Here is a 24,210-nt window from a genome sequence, read left to right on the forward strand (position 1 = left end):
CGGATATGTCATAGTGTTACCACAAAATGTTATTATTGAGCATTTTACTATATAAGACTAAACTTGGCACAAGATGTGTTAAAAGTTTAGTATAAAGATTACGAAGTCTCAAGTTAGATATGGAACTAAACTTGGAGCAGTTATAATGCGGCGCTTTTGTTTTCCTTTTGAATCTTTTGGCTTCTTTCACAATTTCAGCAGAATTCTTAATATTCAAATTTCTGAATTTACTTGTGATTTATGATGCATCCTGGTAAAGGAGTTTTAAAACTGGTGTAGGCTCAAGGTGTGTTTTGTTTAGGAAATTAGTTCCAGAAAATTTTGGTTGAGTTTGTCGCCGACCAATGTTTTAATTAACTTCCATAAGCAGATTCAAATTGCTTTCAGTGACCAGCAACCAGAATTAGACATGATTTATTAATCATTTGTTTTTATTCAGAAAACTTAATGCACCATGGTGCATTTTCCATTTTGTTGATGCAACCAATTGTCCATATTTTGACCACGTTCCTATCTATCACTAGATAAACAAGCTGTCCCCCAAAAATTATCTCCAACTAATAATATTACACGATCATCCAATTCTATTCCATTAAATTCATGTGCTTTGAGTTCCAAGTGTTAAAAAAACCATTAGAAACATATAGATATGCAAAGAATCAACAATTCTAGCAGCCGAGAACTAAAACCTTTGAATCTTTAGCAGTGAGTAAAACGGGTCTATTCTGCCAAGCAATTTCATGTTGGTAACTGAGTGAGGAATGTACAATATCTTCAAATCAAATTGCTACTGTAACAAGAAGAACATGGGAACAGTGGTTCTAGCTGTAGATCTATAGAACATTTTCTTCTTCTTGTAGGTTCTATTTTCAACTGTTATCACTATCTTCCCAGGTTCACTGATGTAAAAGGAGTTTCTAGTGCTGCTACCATCTACACTTTGGTTTTGCAGTAGTACAGTGTATGAGCCTTCATCATCTGGAATGAACTCTTCCTTGTAGGACACATCCCATCCCACCACAGTTACATCCCACATTATTGTCACTCCAAGCTAGACACATTCCAAAATCAAATTACAACAAATAAGCAAATTAGTCTTACATGGTAAATAATAATAATAATAATAATACTTTTAGGTACATGTGCATAAGTGCATTCAATTTTGAACCAAAAAAAGATTCATGTTGTATATACCTGTTGGATCGGAAATTCAACTTTAGAAACCGTACTTCCTTTGATTTTAAGCTCTGAAACCTTATCAGAAGGCGAGAAGTCTTCATCATTGTTCCTCCTTAGACCACCATATTCAGTTGGAAGGTGCTCTGGGGCTATAAACCTTCACAAATGACAAATGTTAATTAACTGTGGTTGAATAAGATTGAGAGAATGGAACACTAAGGTTCATGTTAAGCACACTTACTTGAGAAGTGTCTGTGTGACCTTCTGTGACCTAGCTAAGATGAACTTCTTTTTATTTCTCTGGTTCATGAACCCTGATAATAGCACTTGAGAAGTGTAGAACCAAAATGGAGCATATACTATAATCTGCAAATTAAATCAAAAAATGGGGGGAAAGAAAAATCAATCAGCATTCTGCAGTTTCAATTTAGATTAAAGCCTAATAGCCACTAATACCACTATGCTCTATTATACTTTTATAAACTAACATTTTTGTGAATGATCTCAGGGTAGTAGTTCTGAAACAATATTAGAGCCTTTTTGCTGACTGAGTTGAGCTCCTTGGTTCCTTGCATTGGAGTGTTCCTCAAATCAAAAACCTGAAGTATGGATTCCACCCCTCCTTCTCTAAAACAAAGCTTCTTCACAGCCTTTTCAATCATTTGAATCCTCCACCTCAAATACTTGTCACATGTGTTATCTGATCCAAATGTCTTCTTGTAAACACGCCTGTCTTTGAAAATCTCACAAGCATGGTAACACACAGGACGACCTTCCCTATCCTTACCGCACAAGAATCCTGCATTATTTCCGAACTCAGAACCCAAATCCTCATCGGTGATCCCATCAACGTTGTTCTCGCGGCGCCACACAAGTGTCTTTTGCAGCATGTCAAAGGCCTCATTCACCTTGAAATCCTTGGCCTTCAAGAATTTCCTCAAAACAACATCAGTGCCCTCATGAGCCTTGCTTAGCAACAAAGGGACACCCCAGAGAGTAATCTCTCTAATCTGTTCCCTTGCCACTGCTATTTCTTGTGGTGCAAGTTTCTCATGATCTTGTTCTCCTAACAAATAGTTCCCAAGAATGGCATCCTCAACCTTGCAACGAAACTCGAGCAATGACTTCTTCATCTTGAGTTTAATCTCAGCAGGACTAGGCGCCCCCGCGTCTCCCAAAGCTGTGGCATCAAGATCATCGTCATCATCTTCTTGATCACAATCATGATCTTCTTGGTTCTTCTTCTCTTGGACCTTGAGACTCTTCTCATCATTGTTGTTGTTCTTATCAAAGAAATTGATAACCAGGGGTACCCCAACAACGATTTCCCCATATTCATCATTGCAACAACATTCATTGGCGTCGTTCATGGTTGCCACTCAAATGTTGTAATTAATTCTTCTCCTGCATGCACCGATCCTCCTCCTCCTCCTCCTCCTAGATTAGAGAGCTCCACAATCGTGATTTGGACTACTATATCAAGATTTTTTAACTATCAGCAACTCAACGCGACTGCAATTGGAACCACATGAGCTGCATTTGTCCGCGATTTGCCACGATGCCAACAATCGCGATGAAACCACGGTGACCGATATTTAAAACCTTAGAGCATTTGATGGAGGGAGGGGGTGGAGAAGGAAAGAAGAGAAGAAAGGTGGCATTTACATTACATTATTACATGCATAGATGCATGCATGCATGAGAAGGCCTTGTTAATTTGTGACAACCCAATAATGTTGAGTGATGATGGATCACTTCCCTCAAATTGAGAATGCTCAACCGTTAGTTTAGGTGAGTAGCGCCAAATATAGATCACAAGTAATGGCTTGGTTTCTTATTCGTTGGCAAATAATGTTTTTGAATGATTTAAACCAAGTTGGCATGGCAAGAGGACAACGCTCTTTTTCATGCAACAAAATCAATTCACACGGGCCAACCTCGTCGTAATCACAACAAACTTGTAACATCCTGTTTTTTTCATAAAATAAATAAAAAAGTGTGAGGTCGAGTGTATTGTATAATTCATTAGCAATATTTGCATGCAAAAATTATTTTAAGGGTTAGACCTGAATTAGGAAAGTGAGATCCTAATGGATTCTTCGAAGTTTAGGCCTTCTGGGTAAATATACTCTATTTGAGTGTTCTTTTAAATCTATGTTGATCTATATAGTTAGAGTATTTTCATAAAACAGAATGACCTTGGCTAGTCACCTTATGATTTCATTTAGTGAGAGTGACCTAACATACTCATTGTATGATGTGTCTTGTTATCTACTCCTATGCACTCTAGTGTTGTTTATAACTGACATGATACCACATTACATATAGGATTGAGTCTTAGTGTATTTATTGTATAACACTTGTGTAATGATCATTGTGACTTCTACATGATGGTGGGTAATAAATTATGTGAGTGTGAAATATTGTGTTGTACTTGAGATTTGTAATGTGAAGGTGTGGAATGTGATTTTGTAATTAAATCATTGAGACAAGTGATGTTACGCAATGAGTAGTAAAATGATGTGAATTGTGCTAAGTTGAGTTTGTTATACTTATATCATATACATGTGTCTTCATCTTTACCTGTTTAGGAATATGATAATTCACTATGTGTGTTGTTTGTGTATGACTAGGTGGATTGTTTTAAGGAGCCTCGTACTGAAAGACGTCAGGATATAATGCTCTGATAAGATGTGATATTGGGATATGAGTTTCTGTTTTAATTGTATGAAGTTCCAAACATGTCATTTTATTTTATTTTATTTTATCACTAAACTTGAGTTCTTTTGTAAATTTGAACGGCCTTATTTTAAGCCGAAAATGTTTCAAAGAAGTTTTATTTGATAATAGCAGAGTGAATCTAAATCCTTTACCCATCGTGAATTTACTTACAATTTTATTAAATAAAATTAATTTAATTAGATTTTATGTTATATATATATATATATATATATATATATATATATTTCATTTATATGCATATCAGTGTTGAAGATATCACATCTTTGCATTCTTTGCGATCTTAAAACCTGCCTCAAAAAAAAAAATCAGGGATCAACTTTTTATATATCCAATAGCTTAATAACCAGGGCCTTGCACTTGCACGCACGGGTGTTGAAATTTTAATATACAAAGTATTTTTAAAATTATTTTAGTGTAAATATATAATCAAAATATATTGGATTTGCTCATAAAATTATTTGTCTTCAACATTTGACCTTCATCAAACACTTAAAAGTGAAGGGAAAAAAAAGTTAAATGATGAGATATGCAAGGCGTGGTCAAAGGAAAATAAAAATATGTGATAAAAGTATGAAAAATGAGATGAATGGTAAAGAAAGTAAAAAGAAACATAAACTTACCCATAATTTCTTCCTTATCATGTCATTTAAATGATAAGCCTTTACTGGAAAAACTAACAGTAGAGTAATAGAAAACACAGAAGCATGATGCGTGCAAGGATTGTCTAGGATCACAAAAGTGCCACCAGATCCTACGGGTATTCATAAAAATATCCGCTAGCAGGATGAAAATTATCCTTAGAGTTGGATACAAAACGGATATATACTCATAAGAACGGATATATACCCATAAATTTTCATGTGTATTAGTGTGGGTATGGATAGTATACCACCTATAGTATCCAACTCGTTTGGCCTTGCACATATTATATATATATATATATATATATATATATATATATATATATATATATATATATATATATATATTTTGTAAAAAATAATTATTCTTTTATGACTAATATTTTAAGTCTCTAATCTTTAACAATATTATTATAAGAGTGAAAAATATCAAACATTTAATTAAGTTATTAGAATATTGACTTTAACAATTGTTATATTGGATGATTATTTTTGTAATTTTATTTATTTATGAGTTTAGAAAAACCAATATTATGTTTGCTTGTTTTAATTAAATTTTAAATATTTTTATGATTTATTATTATTAATTTTATATGAGTCATAAATACCAATAAGGATATATAGTATAGGATCATATACGGATATTATTTTTAAACACGATGTAAATCTTACCCAAGTCCTATCCATTATCACCCTTTTGATTGTCTAAGGAAAAAAGAAGTAGAATATATATTTATTATAATTATAATTACCCTAATAAAAAAGATTAATTTAATTAGTTTACTTTAAAATAATCTTATTTACCTCAATTAATGTATATTATAACTACCTTGATTTTAAAATAGAATATACATTGTTTAAAATAGCCTACGTAACAACACTTCTTTTATAATAAAAAAAAATTGATAAAAGTTATATTTGTAAAATAAATATATTTTGAAAAAAGAAATTATAATAAATTAATTATTATATTATAAAAATCAAAATATGCATAATTACTATAATAAAATATTTATACTGAGCATACATAATTACTATAACTACTATAAATATAATAATATAATAATAAATAATATATGTAATAATTAGTTTAATTATACATTTCAAAAGAGTTTGATTTTCATATGTTAACTTATTTAAATTTTCAAAGATAGTAATGCGAGATTATCATCCTATAATATATTTTTGTCACAAAATTATCATAAATTTAATGTTTTTTTTTCAATTTGAATCCATTATAAATTTGAAATTCGGAATAAAATATATGTTATTTTAATTATATATATATATATATATATATATATATATATAATAATAATAATATATTACAATAATCACATTAATTATGTATTTTAAAATGTTCAAATTACCAATGATCAATCATAAAAATAGATTAATTGTCAACTTATATATAAAATCCCAGTAATATATTTATGTCACGAAATTGATATAAATCTTAAGCGATTTTTAAGATTTTGAAATTTGAAAATTTTGAATTAGAATATATTGTGTTATATAAATTAAAAAGTGATATTGAAAACACGTGATATTAAAAAAAATTGCCATAATTATAAACCAATATCTATTTAAGATTTAATGTTTTAATTGATTAATTTAATCAAAATATGTATACGTGTTATAAGTGTCTATGTTACTATAATTAAATAAAATAGTGTATTTTTTATAAATTAAAAAATAAAATAAAATAAAATAATAGAATTAGGCAAGAAAAGAATGAATATGATGATTTCAACCGTGCACCTATCAGGTAGGCATTATTAACCTTCCTAATTTTGACCAGCACGGTATGCACGTACGAAATGTTAAACTATATTTTTCTATATACATCAGAAATAAAAGAAACGTTATACTATATAAATGTCAGCTGATCCTGGGACTAGCTTTTTCATAGATTTTTTTTTCTTATAGATTCCAATGTAAGACTTATTTAAAGAAAATAATAACATATACCACGAACTAACCAGTTGTTGGTACCGTTCAATTTATAAATGTTAGTGTCAGCGTTAAACTGTATTTGTAAGGTTTATTTATATAATTTCTTTTACGATAATATAAGAAAAAAGATAAACATAAGATAATATTATGTGAATAAAAAATTGTAACCAAAAAGTTAAACCATAAACAAAATTCAAAAATCAATGAAGAACAAAAAACATTTTACACTAAAATTTAACATAAACACCAATCAGAATTTTGTGGTACAAACTCTCCTAATCAATCAGTCTGCTTGGGAAACAAAATATATAAATTGGATGATAGAATTTTCTAATTATAGTTCTCTTCAACTAAAGAAGTGACGAAAGCAAAAAATATAATCAAAGGATTAGTATCCACTTGACCAACCGCACGAGTTTAATTAGTTAATTATCATATTGTCAAATATCATTTTCTAAAAATCAAACATAATAAGCAAAAAATTCGTACAAGTGATAAACAAGGCCACTACTTTAGGTTGACAATTCAACAATTGTTTCTTTGCAAATTACTTGACAAACTTGGCCTCTTCTTTCATTTAGTTCATAAAGATGCTTCAATCCTTATGCCTATTTGAGCTTTAGGGCTATGCATCACATGCAAGAAAGTAATAGTCAAGCCAGAGAAAAAGTTAAATGAATAAAATATAATTCAAGAACGAACGTTTGGACATCTAGCTACTGTATTCTACATAATCTGAGGAAATCCTATTTACAATAGTTTTAAAAAGAACCCAACTGGTAACTTAAAACACAAGAAATTGAAGAGGGGTGAAAAGAAGGATTCACATTAGTTTGGCCACCTCCAGACAAGAAATAAAAATGCAACCAACCTCTGAATGCGGTACATATAACAGGCGGCTTATCAACTGTACCTTATGGATGAATTTTAGAACTCTCGGTATTTAGTCAAATCAAATGTGAGAGTTCTCGAACAGCTGCAAATTCCAAGTAAACCAGGTCAATACACTGAGCTAGTGCCATAAACATACTATTTAAATCAATTAATGATATCAAGAAATTTACCCTCTTTCAGAGTCTCTGTAAACCCCAACTAATGCTTCGGCTTTGTCATAAAAGGTGTCTTTCAGTGATATCACTATACTCTGAAAACCATTTCCACCATCAGCATCCTGACTAGTCCTTGCTCCTTCACAAGATTTTGAACGAATAAAGCCAGCAACCTTGGCAACATTCAAGTTGTCCAATGCAGCATCAACTTCGTCCAATATAAAGAATGGTGAAGGCTTATAACTGAAACAAGAAGCAAGTAGGGAACCATGTTAATGGAACATGAAGATCAGATATCAGCAAAATAGTTTTAGGCTTATGTGAGATGTGTCAGTATATTAGATGAATTTGTGTTATTAAACACAAATTCAGAGTAGTTACAAAATATTCTTGTTCTAATATTAGTACAAACAACTACCTATGGATGGAGAATAGCAATGCAAGTGCAGCAACTGTCTTTTCCCCACCAGATAGCTGCTCCATATCACGGAAGCGCTTTGTTGGGGGCATAGCAGTGTACTTGATGCCATGTAGAAAGGGATCATCATCATTTTCCAAGTTTAGGTATGCTGTTCCACCCAGTGGATGCGTGTTGCTCTTTGTAAGTTGTTTGTAAATTTTATCTATATTACCAGATATATGGGTGAAAGCATCCATGAACAAGTGGTACCTGCATCCAACACAAACTTTGGCTTCCTCAGAGGACAGATAAGATACAACAATTATCTATTCAAAACAAGCTCCAAAACAGACGGCAAAGAAAACTCCCATATATCTCAATATGAACAATAAGTAACTAGAAATCAAAGATACACATAGAAGTCAAATAAGGAAAGCATGTCAACTTTTTCTTCTTTTTTGTGTGTGTGTGTTGGGTTGGGGGGGATGACATAAGGTCATAGTTTTCAGAATTAGAGAGATTCGCAAGGGGAAATGTAGGACAATACATTTTCAGCAGAAACTTTTCCACAACCCCTTCAGTGAAATTATCAAATAATCAAGTCGACCAGGAGCTGATTGACCTTTTTTATTAGGAATCTTTTAACATAAGATCATATTTTGTGGATTTTTTGTGAAGTTACCATCACAATTTCAAATTGGATCTTAAAGGATGTTGATGTTACTATCACAGTTCTGAGGGATCATAAAGGTTCTTCTGAATTCTATGATGTGATGCCAAAATAGTAAATGGTGGAAGCCAGTGAATGGGTGACCACCCCCAAAATGCTATAGTGGCATAGTAGATTGTGACTTGTGAGGCAGCCCCTGCAGCAAGATATTATCTAGAATGAAAATAATTGAAAACGAAAAGAGTAAAGCACACAAATATGTGTGTGGAGTAGCACATTACAGCATTTACTCAAATTTGATAAATCACACAATTTAGTATAGCATCATCTGTTACGCCTTGTTTGGTACGAAGGAAGGAAATAACTTTTAGTAGAAGGAAATGGGTTGGTGTTTGGTAGGTGAGACTTAGAGAGAAATTAATATAATTGTTGTGACAGTATAATATTTCTCACTTATATCCACTAATTTCTCCATGTCTCTCCTCATCTCTTCTCTATTTCTCTTCTAACCAAACACCTTTAATTTTCACTTTATTTCTCACTTATTTCCATTCATCCTTTTTTTATTTTCATCCACCCTATTTTCTCCTCTACCAAACAGGGCATTAAAAACCACTCCTCACTTATACAAACAACTAGTCATTTCATTTTTTCTTTGCATGTTTTCTGATGTAATTTTAAGATTCCTTAATGTGTCCACCTAAACCATGCACACTATAAACTATTGGCTAGGTACTAATGTTATACAAAATACAAGTAATGGCAAATGAAACAAAAATAACTTGTACCTTCTCTGCTTAACCTCATTGAATCTCTGTGTTTTTTCCCTCTCCTCTTTCCTGACAGCTTCAAACTCTTCAGTTACAACTCTCTCTTTTTCTAGCAGAGCTTCATATTGGTCTAATGCCTTCAAATTTGGTGCAGTTCTTTCAATTTCAGATATCAAGGCATCCATTTTTTGCTTAAACTCTACCTCAATTTTATCCCTATCTGAGTGTCTCCTATCTTTCAGTGCCCTATTTAGTTGATGAAAATCAAAAGATGGACCTGGAACTGAGATATCAGTATCCATAGGATCCAGTATGACTGGGAGGCTAATCTGTTCTAGTTCACACTTTTCTAATATCTCCTGCTTTTGCACATTCAACTGATCAATCTGTGCCTCCTGTAAAGACAATAAAGATGTTGGCTATCTATATTATGTCGTGCAAGTTACACAAGAGACAAGAACTGTACTCATCTAACCTTAGAGTGTATCAGACGATTAAGTTTGGATATGTTTGTTGTGGCTGCAGAAGCTTTCTTTTTCCACTCTTGGATTTCCTTTTCACAATCTTCTGACTTTGATTTCCACTCTACAAGAGTAAAAAGAGAACAGAGAAAGAATAAGATTTCCATGGAAGAAAAATAAACAACAAATTGAAGTAATAGTGGGTCTGTGTTCCCATCAATTTCAAATAGCAAACAGCAAAGGACTACCCAGATAACCAAGCTTTCACCCCAATAACACCCCAAATCCACAAGGGGAAAAAAAAAGATAGCAAATCCAACGAAAAACAACTGTCACATGGTATTCTATCAATATCATACAGCCAACACAGGTTGCACCAAATATACCTTTAGCTTCCTCCTTAAGCTGATTAATCTCTTCTGTAGCATTCTCAGCTGCTAACTTTGCTGCAGCCTCTCTGTCCTGTACACGTTTTAAATCTTTCTCTAAAGTGCCAAGAGAAGCTTCCAATTCTTGAATTCGTGAAGTCATATCCCGATTTTGCTCATACTCCAACCTGTAGAATATTTTCCAAAAATACAAACAAATCAATAGCTAGATGGCAAATATAACTTGAAGTTGAGCTCCAAGTATCTTCTCTTTTTTTGCTCTTTATCAATTCTCTTGGGTAATTGGAAACCTTCTGGACATAAAAGGAGATGCAGTACAATAAACTTCGGGAAAGTGAGAACACTATATGCAACAAGGGCCATATTCCGTATCACTTAACAAAAAGCTTCAGTTGAAGAATTAATTTTGATGCAGTACATCATAATTGACTCTTGGCTTCTCTACCACATAATCCATGATTTGAACCATGAACCAACCCGCAAGAGTTATGAATCTAAAATTACTAATGTGAAATAGATCCTAACAACAAAATAGGTAATAGGTATCAGACATTTGCTGACCACCCCCACTTAAACAGTGAAACAAATATACAGACCTAGTCTCCAACACATAATCCTCCAACTAGTATTTCTATCCCCAAGATAATATAGTAATTAGTTTTTTTAAAAGAAAAAAAAAAGATAGCTTAGCATTCTAGACTTGGTTGAACTTCAACAATTGTAGTTTTCTTCTTTCCTCTTTCAATAATGTACTAGTTGTTGGTATTTAAAACACTTCTAGCAAAGCACATACATATTATTTGTTTGCAAGCTCATAAATGCATTCACACATGTAAAATTATGTTGGTCATGTTAACAAATAACAAGGTGTAATTAAAGTAAAAGAGAAGGAACACACTGATATTTTAATTTTGAAAGTTGGCTACTCAGGTTCAGCCTCTCCTCTGCTATACTTTGAGCAGCCTTGAGTCGATTTTCTTCATACTCACGGATGTTTGCAACCCCAACTGACTTGCTGAAGTCCCTGTATATCCTATCAGTAATTTCATTTATCCTCCTCTCAAGCTTACGTACATCTGCATTGCTCTTGTTAACAGCATCATTTAACTGCAGAGCATAAACACCAAGTAACCAGTTAGATATAGAAGAACATTGCTAAAATGAACTAAGGAAATGTAAATGCCACCTTCTGCAGTTCTGGACTGATGCATTCAATTCTTTCTTTGATGGTCTTTTTTTCTTGGCTCAAATTTGAAAGTTTATCTTCAATGCTTCGCTGGCAAAATTAAAAGCATAAAAATAAACGAACAAAAGACATAACTTCAAACACACAATCCTTAAATAATGTTAGCTTGCATTTGATTGGTGCATGTTTTCAAAAATAAACCACAAAAAATACAATTTTAACTAATTTTGCAAGGACAGAATATGACCAGTTAGATTTCTCATGCCTACAAACAAACTATAGCCAACAGAATATGACCAATTACTTCCAGCTAATTAATGCTGATATTTTAATGCCTATAATTATTAAATTTCAAATCTAAAAACTTATAAACAATTGGATGAAGTTTGTGCTACTAGAGTTTGGGTGGAACTTATGCATCCTCAACATATAAACTAGCCAAAAATCCTATGAGCCCTGCTTTACTTGGTCATTTATTGTATCCTAGTTGGAAATTAAAAGACTTGCAGCTTCCATGTTTGATTGTACCTTTTCAATCTCAGCATATTGAATTTTCTTCTCAAGCCCACTAATTTTTCCAGATGCTTCAGACTCTTTAAGGTGCATATCTCTTATTGATCCTAGCTCTTCCAATTCTGATTCATACTGCTCTTTCTTTTTATTAAGTCCTGAGAAAACAACATGATTATTGCAAGAGCAAAAGCTTTGAATTAAATTTAAAAAAAATGATAAAAACCTTCAATTTTCTTGTCATCCCACTGTTTTGACCTTGCTTCCATTCCACCACTAGTGCCCCCAGTCATTGTGCCGGATTTTGTCAACAGAATTCCGTCCACAGTTACAACTAAGCAAATCAAATTACATAGAACAATGTTCACTAATTTGCAATCTAACAAGCATGATTGTATTAAATGCACCAGGAATGCATCACAAGCATAATAAATACACAATAGGATTCTCCAGAAGCCAAAAGGTTTGTTAGATAAGAAACAAAATTACAAAAAAACAAAGAAAAATCGTGCAAAAACCAGAGTCAAGTAAAAGTTATAAACTGGGTGCCAAAAAAAGTAAGGAGAATGAGAAGCCAGAGGGAAAAGTACATTGGGATCAAAATGGAACAACATCCAACTACTATCATTAAGCTCTAATGGCATGTCAGTAAGAAGGTAAAGCACCTGTAGATAATAGAAAGAAAAAAGGTCTTCTTACCTTTAAACCTCTCACCGCTCCAGCTTAAAATTTTGGCCTCCTCAAGATCATCACAAACAAGAGTATTCCCAACAGCAAAGAGAATTGCCTTCTCCAAGGAGGGATCAAACTTGCACTAGTTAAGTCAAAAAGCTTAAAGCACTTAAGTTTAGATGTGTATAATTAAGTGGTTTGACAAAAAGCATGAAATTAAACTTTATGATGGGGTATTCATGAGAAGGGAAAGAAGAGAAAGTACAAGAATGATTTATGCTCAATGCTTAATAGACCACCTAATTATAATCCAAGAATGCATCTGTCACTATAGAAATTCATTAATTCAACAGTAAGTCAAATAGCATTTTGATGAGATATGAGAGGAAACTACTGAAAAAAATCTGCAAATCTGAAAAAAAATAATTATATATCCTATTAGGGAAAGGCTTTGATTTTAGTGGGCTACAGGAAACAGCACTGACAACAGAAGCTGTAGCATAAAGCAATACACAATAAGAAGGGAAAGGACAATGTAATAATAGCAAACTGTTAAAAACTACCAAAACCCAGTAACAAGCAAACTCTGATGATGTTAAGATGACAGCAGCTCAATCCATCACAATGACAGACATGGTTACTCCACCCACAGAAACAGCCATTTGCATGAGAAGGAGATTGCACATTCCTTTAGGATTTTGATCATACAATTCAAACGCAGTATGAAGCATACAACAACCTTATATCACTTGGTGAGGTCAACTACATGGATCACACATCGCCATTGACCTCAAAGCAGGAAGCATGTAAGCAAAAAATATTTTATAACTATACAATGGCTGTACAAAAAATTGGAGTTCATAAAAAGGTAATGTGTGTACTGATGGGTGGTCAACCCATCACCATTGTGCCTTCCCAGATTCAGAAATTTTCAAGCAATGTGGTTAATGTCAGACATTGCTAATTTTTTAAATTAGTCAAAACTCAAAACAATAAAGTCATGATGGACAAGCTATCTACAGAAGGTAAATATCAAGAAAACTTCAGTTTCATTAGCACAAATTTAAATAACAAATCTGCAAACACGAACAGAACCAAATTCTTCAAAGTAGCCACTGGAGAAAAAAGGATATTGAATCACGTCAAAAATCAGTTTTGCTGTACCCCCTAATGTGCGCAATCTTTCCATTATTGGCTTCACCCGAACTGATTCCAGAGGAATAAATGTCTGGGGAGGAAGCCTCTGATCTTTTAAATACTGAAAAGCAGAGAAAAATATTCCAATCAATATCAATACATATAACAAAATGAAACCAATTATAGAGCTTCAATGTTCAAACAGGCAAAATTGCAATTTTAACACCAAATTCTAGCTATCAAGAATATTTATAGCAATCTGTTCAGTGCAACCAAAGAGCCGTGTCAAACATAACATAAATTCCACTGGAATGACAGATGCAGAAAGTGAATTCTAGTATCAAGGATGAAAAGACAAAAAAATGAAGGTCCACCAGTTTGAAGGCACCAAACAAGCTTAATACTTGGGCCTCAGTTAACAAGGTTTATGTAGCACATGACATTTTGCTATTTTGGAAGTCCATAATAATTTTATTTTATTTTTGTATTTTTTTCAGAGCTCAAGGAGTGTTCCTATGCATATGCATCTTGTATCAATTAATGCTGCTTTGGCTTCTTTTCTTTTTACTTATTCATGCTGTGTAATCACTAATACTAGAGACAAAAAGGGTATTCAAATCAAAAGCAGCAAAAACCATTAAATAGAATCTGAGTTCTAAAAGATAACTTGGTAATCATAAAATCAAAAGGATAAAGCAAAATGGAAAAAAAATATTAGGAAAACTTATTAGGACCTTGATGCATTCCTTCCCGGTCTTTTCATTATCAACTACGACTGCATCCATAAATTTACCCATAGCAACGGTAACAGCTAGGTTATACTTCTTTTGTGTTGGCCTACAAAGATCAGTCATGCGACCATGAACTCCTTGAAACAGGCGTTTCAGAGTCTCAACAGCCTGAGACAACCTAACATCTCTCTCATTCTCATATCTATCAGCCTTCAATTCACGTAGTTGATTTTCTAATTCACCAATTTTTAACTTCAAATTTTCATATTTTTTCCTGCAGATCAAAAGTAGAACACACCATTACAAAAATAGCATCGGCAAAGTACTTTAACGCAGTGGGAAGCTTTAACAATTTTTTTTAAAAAAAAAAGCATTGAATAACATGTTGAATTACTTGGAATCACGATGTTTGTCCTGCATCACGCGTAGTTCTTTTTTCAAGTTTTCAAGGCCAACTTTATTTTTTGCAGAATTATCAAGAATTTTTTCAAGCCTTGCTCGCATCTGTTCTTCCTGTGAATTCAGTTCAGACTCCCTGTTTCTTAACTGTTGAAGATTTTCTTCTAAGTTCTTTTGAGCTTCACTATCAGCATTTAGTTTCCTATCTAGAAGCTCCTTTTCCTCTCTAAGCTTTGCAGTTTTCATCCCAGCTTCCTCTTTGCTGTAATGCAGCATCATTATTACAAATTCCAAAACAGAAAAATGTAATAACAAATTAAAAGTTAACATGCATGATAAGTGATAACTACAAAGTACTGACAAATAAATTTTTAACTGCTCAGGGAGAACAAATAGGCTACCAGAAGACAGAATTGATGAAATTCAGAGCAAATTATGAAAAAAATATTTTTGTTGCTAATAAGGAAGTTCCAATTGAGAACACATGGACAAACTGCTAATGAGAGGTAATTGGTTACTGAATGAAATACCATATACAAGCAACACCATCTACACAATTTTGGCTGATATTAGTCAAAATCACCATGAGTAAATGTTCCAACTTCTGGCTAATGACACTTGTTTTCTTTTTCCTTTTCATTTCTACATTATCCAACTAATGCACAATTTTAACCCACATAAAATAAAGGATTTTCCTTCAAGTAACAGAAAATAATATACAGAATTAGCAAAATAGTTTTACCTTGTATCCCTAACAGTCTAGCTCACAAATTATCTCAACAGATCGGAATAATCAAATAACATGAGTACACAGTATAGTGGCAGACATGATTTTAAGTGCACGCCAAAACTCAATAGCATTAAAGTTTTCTCTGAGCACAATGCAAGTATTCTGTTTCCTAAAAAAAGGAAAAAAATGTATATATATACATATATATATATATATATATATATATATATATATATATGTATGTATGTATAGAGAGAGAAAGAGAGGCAGTAGTTGGCAAACATCTACATCAAATAAACACTCACATGCGAAAATATTCTTCCAAGTCATTGCCTTGCAAATCAAGCTCGTCATCAACATCTCGTCCCTTTTCCTGAAGGTCTGCCATTTTGGCTGTAAGATCCTGGATGTCATTCTGTAGTAATGCTATATCAGCATCATGCTTCGTTCGTTCAACCTTTTTTTTATCAAGCTCTTTCTTCCCTTTTTTAATTTTTGAAGTGATACGAGTCATTTCCTCCTTTAACTTCAGAAGCTCAGGTTGCTGCCAGGAGGGAGGCAAACCAGAGAAACAATCCCATAAACTATTCAGTGTATAGCGTATTTCATAGCATAACAAATACAATCAACGATAGGATTATGGGAACAACTAAAAGATTTTAGCTAGATGATTTTCAGGTACTCCCAAATCTTTTTATCTCTATTTTGTGTCTAAAGGAGTTGCTATCTTTACCACCCAAGCTATTCACAGATTAACAAAACCATTTTCCAAATCTTAAAATTGCAATTTTAAACCCAGTTTTCTTCAAAATAAATATGACCAGAAGCAACAAAGTTCAAAGAGTAGAACATAGAATCGACCTAAGTAAAAAGTTCAATTGCTGGAGTTGATAATAGTATGATGACAATGATCTTAACTATAACCCCACCGCAAATGTAGAAAAAACACTTACACTCTTGTCAAGCTTGTTGCTTTTCTCAGCAATTCTCTTTTCACGTAGTGCAATCTCTTTCAGATATTTGGCCTGTTCTTTTTTCTTTTTACTAGCTTCACTTTCGAAGTATTCTAGTTCTTTAACAACACCTTCACGACTTTTTTCCTCATCTTCAAGATCCTTAATTGTTTCAGCATAATCGTTGTGTATATTAAACAACTTCCACAAGAAATGTTCTCCCTTCATAGATTTCTGCAAGAGAAAAAAACAAAGAGATACTTGAAAACTTCACCTGCCACAATAAGTCTGATGACTGATCAAGATCAAGAGAGAAAATGCATGAAATGGTGGTCTAGGAAGCACACATGACTCCTAGTTGAAAATGAAGTAGAAATGTCGTCCAGCAATGTAATCATATTTTTTCTTCAGTTGAAAATAAAAAAAATATCTATAGGTACTTAATAGTGATATAATTAGCCACCAATTTCAACCACTGCAGGGGTTGTCGAAAACTCGGGTAGAAAGATTATTTATCAAAGAAATTAGAAACTATACACCCACACAAAGCCTAAGCAATTCCAATGAAGGGGAAACAGATACAGGGGACAGGTAGAGGTCACTAAAAGCGGAACCTATAATTTTTTGTCAGTAGCCTTTGGATCTTCAAGAGAAAGTTCCACTTTCAATCAACAATCTCTATCAAGTATCAAACCAGGTCAATGGAGCAATGGAGGAAGGAAGAACACAGAAAAGCAGTGAAGTCGTGGAAGTGTTGATGTAAGAAGGGTAATAGGAAAACTGAAAGTGAAACTCTTACTTTTTTTACTTTTTATAGTTAATAGAAGTACCACCCTGCCTTGGTCCAATTAGCCATGTGGCAGAAGAAAGTACAATAAAAACATAATCTTAAAGCTAAACCAAGCAAATGAAACTACATCAAACTAAAACAGGCCAATTGGAACAACAGGCAACCTACACCTACACACATACACAACAAGCATAAACAAACATAAATTGAAACAGATCCCATTACCAGTTCTTGTTGCAGACAGAGATGCTTCTCTGCTTCTTCCTTCTGTTCTTTCTTCTGCTTTCTCTCCATAACCACAGTCTTCTTTTTCTGATAAACAAGTGCTGATTTTTCCTCAGCAGCACCTTTTTCCTCCTCAAACTGCTCATAGTCCCTCTTGCACTCGTCAGAGCCGGATATCTGTTCCACCAGTGCAGTGAGCTCTTTGGGATTCTTCGACGCAATAGACTCCACATCACCCTGCACAATTTACCATTGTCAATTGACACCTGTAACAGATATAGGCCATGCTTGGATAAACTTCAGTTCAGAGTCTAAAATAGCATTGCTTTAGTGCCAGAGTGGAGCGGCTACAAGGGCCACCATAGCGGAGCATTTCAGTGTAACAGCTGTAGTGGACCAAATAGCGTCTGTAGCAGACAGGATAGTGGCGCTATGAGTTGTTTCCAGAAAATTCCTTTGAATAGAGAATTAGGGCTTTTTTAGGGGGATATTCTTGGGATTTCAATTTCCAAAACGAAATGTACAACTATAATAGGAGTGAAAATGATAAAGAAGAAGGCTTAGATTTTAAAGATGATGATTGATGATTCCTATCTAAGAAACTAGTATTTGACCTTTGTTGATATTAAGTTGTTTGTTTTGCTTAAGGTCCCTATTATGACTTTTTACTGTTAATTATGAATTATGAATGTCATGATTTTTTGAGAATTTATCTCTGTATAATAACTAACAATAGAAACTATCCCACTCTAGCATTTTTCAGGGATATAAAAAACGCTGCCTCTCCATAGAAACTTATATTCACCTCAAGCTTTTGGAGAAGTAAAACAATAGAGCTTCAACAAAAGTTAATTGCACAAAAAGGGGAAAAGAAGCGAAGCAGAACCTGAAAGACCAAGAAATTGCGAGCTTTGACGAGAATGCCGAGGGACTTAAGTCTGTTGTTGTAGGTGTCCCAATTGACAAGGGATTCGTCGATGCGGTACTCGCTGGCGCCGGCGCTGGTGATGGTGCGAGTGAACTTGATCTCGGTGGAGTTGGCGAGGTGGTAGACGAGGCGGACGAAAGCTCTGCGGCCTTTCTGCTCCTTCTCGCGGTCGTCGAAGGCGTAGATGAGGTCCTTGAGCTGCGCGCCACGGAGCTGGCCGGTGCGGACGCCGAGGACGAAGCTGATGGCGTCCATGAGGTTGGACTTGCCGGCGCCGTTGGGGCCAAGGATGGCGGTGAAGTCGTAGAAGGGACCGATCACTTGGAAGCCCTTGTAGGACTTGAAATTCTCCACCTCGAGGCAGTGGATTTTGCCCGGGGAGAGTAGCGACGGCATCGTGAAGTTCGTGCGTGCGTGCTCGGAGTGAAACTGTGAAACCCTAGGTCGAATCGAAGGTGCGGTTCCGGCAAGGGTGGAGTGAGGTTAGGGTTTGGAATTGAATGGGGGAGAGGGGAAATTGGCGGGAGAAGAAACCCTAAGAGAGAGTAGAGTGCGTCGTTAGTCGTTACGTAGCCAGTAGAGAAAGAATGACTTAAAGCTTTAACGCGATAGAAAGAGGCTTTGATATACTCACTCAACCAAAAAAATAAAACATATAATTGACTTATTGTTATGATTATAGACTTAATTATATATTTGGTCTTTCAATTATAATTTAAAATTTAATTTAGTTAATCATTCATTAAAATGCTTAATTAGGCTTTAAACGTAACAATCATGTGATTTTCGTTCAATTATAACTTTTTCTTTTGTGAATGAAAGGGGCTTAAGAAACAAACTAGAATTCCCAATGTTTGCCGAGAATGAGAAAATAACATTTTCATATGATCACGTAATAGTCCACCAGCTACAACTTTAGTAATTATAACTTATACCATTAAATTCTAATTTGGGGCGAGTTAAATTTGTAAATAGTGACGGCTTAAAAATAGAATTAACTTTCATATGATCACGTAATAGCCCCAGTTTAACTATTATAATTTAAAAAAACCATAGATTTTCCTAAATCAATTTCAATCAGAACCTAACCATCCCCCAATTAACACACTCAAAACCCTGACTACCTCAAATCAACACAATCAGAATCCTAACCACTACCAAACCAACACAATCAGAACCCTAATCACCTCAAGTCAACACAATTGGAGCACAATCATAAAAAAAAATTGGAAAAAAGCAAATGGGTTGTCGTCGTCTAATTCTCCAACCCCAACACCCACCCATCCCCTTCGTGAACACAACTTAAGCTCACAATGGAGCAAATTTGGTTCATTGTTTTAGGAGGTGGATGCATCATATCTGGACTTGTGGTTTAGGTTGCGTGCGGAGGTTGGTGGATTTGGTTTGGGTGGTGGGTGCAAATCTGGGTTCCTGGGGGTGCGGTGGTGGTTGGTGGTGTGCGCAGACAATGGAGCGCGATTGTGTGGTTGGAGGTATATGCGTGGAGTTTGGATCTTTGCGGAGGTTGATGGTGCTTGTTTGGGCTGAGTGTGGATTTGGGTCCACAGAGGTTGTGGTGGTTTCTGGTGGTGCGCGGTGGTGCTTGTTTGGGCTTTGCGGAGGTTGGCGGTGTCGTGGTTGCGGTATGATGCTGGCAATGTCATGGGTGGCGGTACTAGTCATGGTTGTGGGTGGTTTTTTAGGGTAGAAGGTTAGAGAAAGCAAAAGAAAGAGGTTGACTGTAAGTCAACGTGAAATTTTTTACAGAAAGGTTATAATTAATGCGTTTTTAGAACTTAATTCAACATTTTAATAATTAATAGATCAAATTGAACTTTAAATCAAATGTATAATTAAGCTATTGTTGTATTATAAAGGTGATTAAGTTTTTAGTCTTTTGAATTTTTTAAAATTTTGAGTTTTAGCTCTTAAACAAAATTTAATCTTTTATTATGTTACATGTTTTTTTAATGCCATGTAAAGCTGGAATAAGTCCCTGAAAAATTGTAGCAAAGTAGTAAATACTTCTGGACTAGTCCCTAACTTATGTCATTAACTTCAATTAAATACCTAACTTATGATAACAATTGCAAATCACACCATGTCATACCTTTTGCATGTCTGACATGAAATTCCACCCATTCTGTATGTAATCCCCAAGATCTTCATGCTACAAAGTTAAAAACCATTTCCAATTGTCTTTGTTCTCAATGTCCACAACAGCATAAGCAATAACATAGATGTGGTTATTGCCATCAAGCCCAACAGCAGAGAGCAAGTTTCCTCCAAATGCACTCTTTAGGAAACATCCATCTAGACCTATGAATGGTCTACATCCAGCAACAAACCCCTTCTTACAGCCAGCAAGACAAATATATAGCCTCTGAAATTGTGGTGGACCTTCTGGACTTGGCACTGTGTTGATCTTAACTGTTGATCCAGGATTGCTCCTCAACAATTCATGTGCATAATCAAATACTTTGGCATATTGTTTCCTCTCATTCCCTTCCACTAATTGCTTTGCTTCTTTCATGGCTCTCCACATCTTTGTAACTTCAATGTGCACTCCAAACTCTTGCTTGAAATATTCCAAAGCTTCAACACATTTAAGGGTTGGCTGCATTCTGAGTTTGCCCTCAAGTTTACTGACCACCCACTGTCTATTTGCTTGTTTGTTGTTCACTTCTCTGCAGCAATTATGGTTATGCTTAAATGTCTTTATCTGAAAAGAGTTTCTAACTTCATTCTTTGCACAGTAGATTTCCCAATCACAAAATGCCTTCTTGCATTTTGCTCTAGCCCTCTGTTTATCATTCTTCTTCCACTTGAACTCCCTGCCCATCAATATGCTATACTCCCTCAAGGCAGATTTAAATTCATCTAGAGTACCAAACTCCATCCCTAATTCCAACTTCTGTTCACCAACTCCACTACTTTGACTATATTGAGGATAAACTTCAGGATATTAAGCTCCTCTGAATGATAACCATCTGTCTCAACTTCAGCTTCAACTTCATTCAACATACAAGAGCCTTTCCTCCTCACTATCAGCAACATCTCTCTCTTCACCATCAGCATCTCTCTCCTCACCAGCTTCAGCATCCCTCTGCTCACTACCATCTCTTTGCTCACCAGCATCAGTATCCCTCTGCTCACTACCATCTCTTTGCTCACCAGCATCAGTATCCCTCTGCTCATCATCATCCCTCTGCTTACCAGCATCCGTCTGCTCACCAGCATCTGTCTGCTCCCCAGCACCAACATCTGCATCAATGGTCATAAAGTAAAAATTAATCATATTAATTAATTATGGTAACCATGTCGGACCAAGTACAGATGAATTAAAACTTACCTTCCTCATGGCCAGCAACAGGTACATCATCTAAATCATCCTCATTCTCAACAGCTTTTCGAATTGGATAACATTTCAAGTACAACATTTGTGGGACTTCTTCTAAAATTGGATCTACTTCATGATGAAAATAAACATTTATCTCATTCTCATTTTCAAAAGCATCCCTAACTAAGTGTAATATATCTCCATCAGTTGTACAACTCCTTAACCCATGATTAAAATCTAAGTCCTTATCAATCAACCAAAAACATTCTCCTATATTACTATACTTCTTACAAGCTTTCACCAGATCATATAAGATAAATGCATTCAGGCAATCTGCAGATATATCCTCCCAAACGTCAAATTCTCCGCCTATATATTCAACCTTTCCATCACTGGCACGTGGAGTGAATCTTCCTCCATGGTGCAATACTAAAGTTATATTATCATTCATTCTACACAATCAGAAACCGCAAACATGGTCAGATATTAGGAAATAAAAAAACCTACCTCAAAAAGCGCGAAGACATTGACATTGTCAAAAACCGCGAAGACACAATCAAAAACCAAAAACATTGTCATCTATAAAAACAGAGCATCATAAACGAAAATAATAAACGATCATAAACCTCCCTACGAAGCGCGAAGACAATGCCGCAAATGAAACCCCTCGAACATGTAAAACCCCAAATCAAACCACCAAAACAATGCAAACGAATTGAATGAAACCACCAACCTGACAAAAAGCGCGAACCCTCAATCACGAGAATGCAGGGGAGGGAAGAGCAACAGTGAAAGGGAAAATGGGTTTACTTCATTTTTGATTTCTTTTAAACCTAATTTTTCAATTCAGTCCTTGCCTTGTCACATAATATTGCTGACTTGGACTCAAACCTGCCACATTGGATGCTTACATTTGCCAAATAGACATTTGACTAACGGAGGAAATTAGATTTTAACAGCAGAGACTTATTTGCATAACGGAGGTAAAGTTAGGGACTATTATGAATTAAAATTTAAGTCAGGGACTAATATGCAAAGTGGTTACAATATCAGAGACTAAATTGCCTATTCACTCAAATATAATGAGACATGGGGCGTAAATAATTTTGATGAAGTCAACAAGAAAATAACATGAAAAATTAAAACAAAAAAAATATTTGACGACGAACATCCATACAATACTACCAGACAGGTAAAGAGAGAAGAAAAAGAAAAAAATATATAATTATAATAAAATAATAATACATAAATTATTATTTATAATAATACGGTAACCTCGTTTTGACCGACGCAAGCGGTACCATGATCTGGGCAACCGCAATCCTCTCCTCGTCACAACAACTACACCTAAAGCTAAGAAACAACGACAACCTCGTTCTCCTTGCTTTCAAATCCACCAATACCACCATCATTTGGCAAAGCTTCGATTCCCCAACGAACACCCTTCTTACTCTCCAACCACTCACGGAGCGAGCGAGCTTCGTTTCCTCGAGCAGCCATAGTGTTACTAGATGAACCTTCCAGTTCATGTTTGGACCTTTGTTGGCCATTGCTGGAAAGGAAGAATTTCCAGAGGTCCATTCCTAGAGCTATGCCCCAAGGCTTTGAAGGTATCTTGCAGATGCTTCAGAACCTGCAGCTAATGATTCAAATGGCTGAATGAGAGCATCAATATCATCATTCCCATCATCAATGGCAACTTGCCCACTACTTGATGTCGATTGATCAAGAAATGTTTGCTCTGCATTAGTTGTTTCCAAACTAGCTTCAATGCCCATAGAAAGTTGATTTTCAGTATCACGACGAAACGTACGACCTCTTCCACGGCGTTGCTCATGTTCATTACCATGTTGAATGTGGAATGTGGAATGTGCTGAATCACAAGAGAGGAAGGGATTTGAGATTTTGGTGTCCCGTCATATATACTTTAGTGCTAAGTTAGATAGTGTACATAGTATTAAAATTATCATATCTCACTAACAACGAATGATTATTTTACAAAACTTAAGATAAAAATATGGACTATTTTAGATTTTTTATTAAGTTAGAATTAATATGCAACACAGTCGGAACTAAATTATTTATTTACTTAGAAAAAAAAATACAAAATTTATCTAATCTTTTGGATCAATTTTTAACTAATAAACAATATGATAATTAATTTTTTGAATCTATTTAATTAAAAATACTACAATTCCGTGCCTCTATAAATTTGTGGGTTGATTAAAGGGAGTAGTTATAAGAATATTTGTGGATCAATATAAAAAAAGTATATATAAAAACATCATATTATTCTCTATTCTCAACATAGATTATAAAGGAGAAAAGGGGGGAGAGGGTGGGTATTGCCTC

The 24,210-nt window shown here is 34.6% G+C and overlaps 2 protein-coding genes across 4 annotated transcripts; both read right to left on the bottom strand.

Moving 5' to 3' along the window:
- Window positions 1-535: 535 nt before the first annotated feature.
- LOC100815233 (patellin-4) lies at window positions 536-2,671 on the bottom strand. The gene is made up of 4 exons (XM_003541307.4): window positions 1,668-2,671; window positions 1,421-1,545; window positions 1,195-1,336; window positions 536-1,051 (listed from the first exon to the last, which is right to left on the bottom strand). Exons 1-4 carry the CDS (start codon window positions 2,547-2,549, stop codon window positions 788-790), a joined length of 1,413 nt encoding a protein of 470 aa, XP_003541355.1. The 5' UTR covers window positions 2,550-2,671; the 3' UTR covers window positions 536-787.
- A 4,512-nt stretch (window positions 2,672-7,183) lies between these two features.
- On the bottom strand, window positions 7,184-20,212 carry LOC100785315 (structural maintenance of chromosomes protein 1). Of its 3 annotated transcripts, XM_006593957.4 has the most exons (18): window positions 18,477-20,207; window positions 17,591-17,827; window positions 16,576-16,809; window positions 15,928-16,166; window positions 14,888-15,154; window positions 14,497-14,767; window positions 13,759-13,883; window positions 12,653-12,762; window positions 12,180-12,287; window positions 11,972-12,111; window positions 11,444-11,533; window positions 11,156-11,364; window positions 10,255-10,424; window positions 9,883-9,992; window positions 9,426-9,802; window positions 7,986-8,237; window positions 7,583-7,810; window positions 7,184-7,494 (listed from the first exon to the last, which is right to left on the bottom strand). In XM_006593957.4, the coding sequence occupies exons 1-18, from the start codon at window positions 18,912-18,914 to the stop codon at window positions 7,446-7,448; spliced, it is 3,654 nt and encodes a 1,217-aa protein (XP_006594020.1). In that variant the 5' UTR covers window positions 18,915-20,207; the 3' UTR covers window positions 7,184-7,445. The 3 variants fall into 3 exon arrangements, with proteins under 3 accessions (XP_006594020.1, XP_040863986.1, XP_040863985.1); XM_041008052.1 differs by lacking the exons at window positions 7,184-7,494; window positions 7,583-7,810 and having other exon boundaries at window positions 8,044-8,253; window positions 18,477-20,212; XM_041008051.1 differs by lacking the exons at window positions 7,184-7,494; window positions 7,583-7,810; window positions 7,986-8,237 and adding an exon at window positions 8,707-8,833 and having other exon boundaries at window positions 18,477-20,212.
- Between the last annotated feature and the right edge of the window lie 3,998 nt (window positions 20,213-24,210).

Source organism: Glycine max, chromosome 13 (genome assembly GCF_000004515.6).
Source record: "Glycine max cultivar Williams 82 chromosome 13, Glycine_max_v4.0, whole genome shotgun sequence".
NCBI classification, from domain to species: domain Eukaryota; kingdom Viridiplantae; phylum Streptophyta; class Magnoliopsida; order Fabales; family Fabaceae; genus Glycine; species Glycine max.

What these genes read in the sequence shown, in the direction of transcription:
- LOC100785315 (XM_006593957.4), bottom strand. Translation starts at nt 18,914, where the DNA reads ATGCCGTCGCTACTCTCCCCGGGCAAAATCCACTGCCTCGAGGTGGAG. An exon ending in GCAATTTCTTGGTCTTTCAG is followed by an intron (nt 17,828 to 18,476) that starts GTTCTGCTTCGC and finishes TAAATTGTGCAG; the next exon opens with GGTGATGTGGAGTCTATTGC. An exon ending in TTGGAAGAATATTTTCGCAT is followed by an intron (nt 15,155 to 15,927) that starts GTGAGTGTTTAT and finishes GCTGCATTACAG; the next exon opens with CAAAGAGGAAGCTGGGATGA.
- LOC100815233 (XM_003541307.4), bottom strand. Translation starts at nt 2,549, where the DNA reads ATGAACGACGCCAATGAATGTTGTTGCAATGATGAATATGGGGAAATC. An exon ending in CTGAGATCATTCACAAAAAT is followed by an intron (nt 1,546 to 1,667) that starts GTTAGTTTATAA and finishes TTTAATTTGCAG; the next exon opens with ATTATAGTATATGCTCCATT. An exon ending in TTGAATTTCCGATCCAACAG is followed by an intron (nt 1,052 to 1,194) that starts GTATATACAACA and finishes GAATGTGTCTAG; the next exon opens with CTTGGAGTGACAATAATGTG.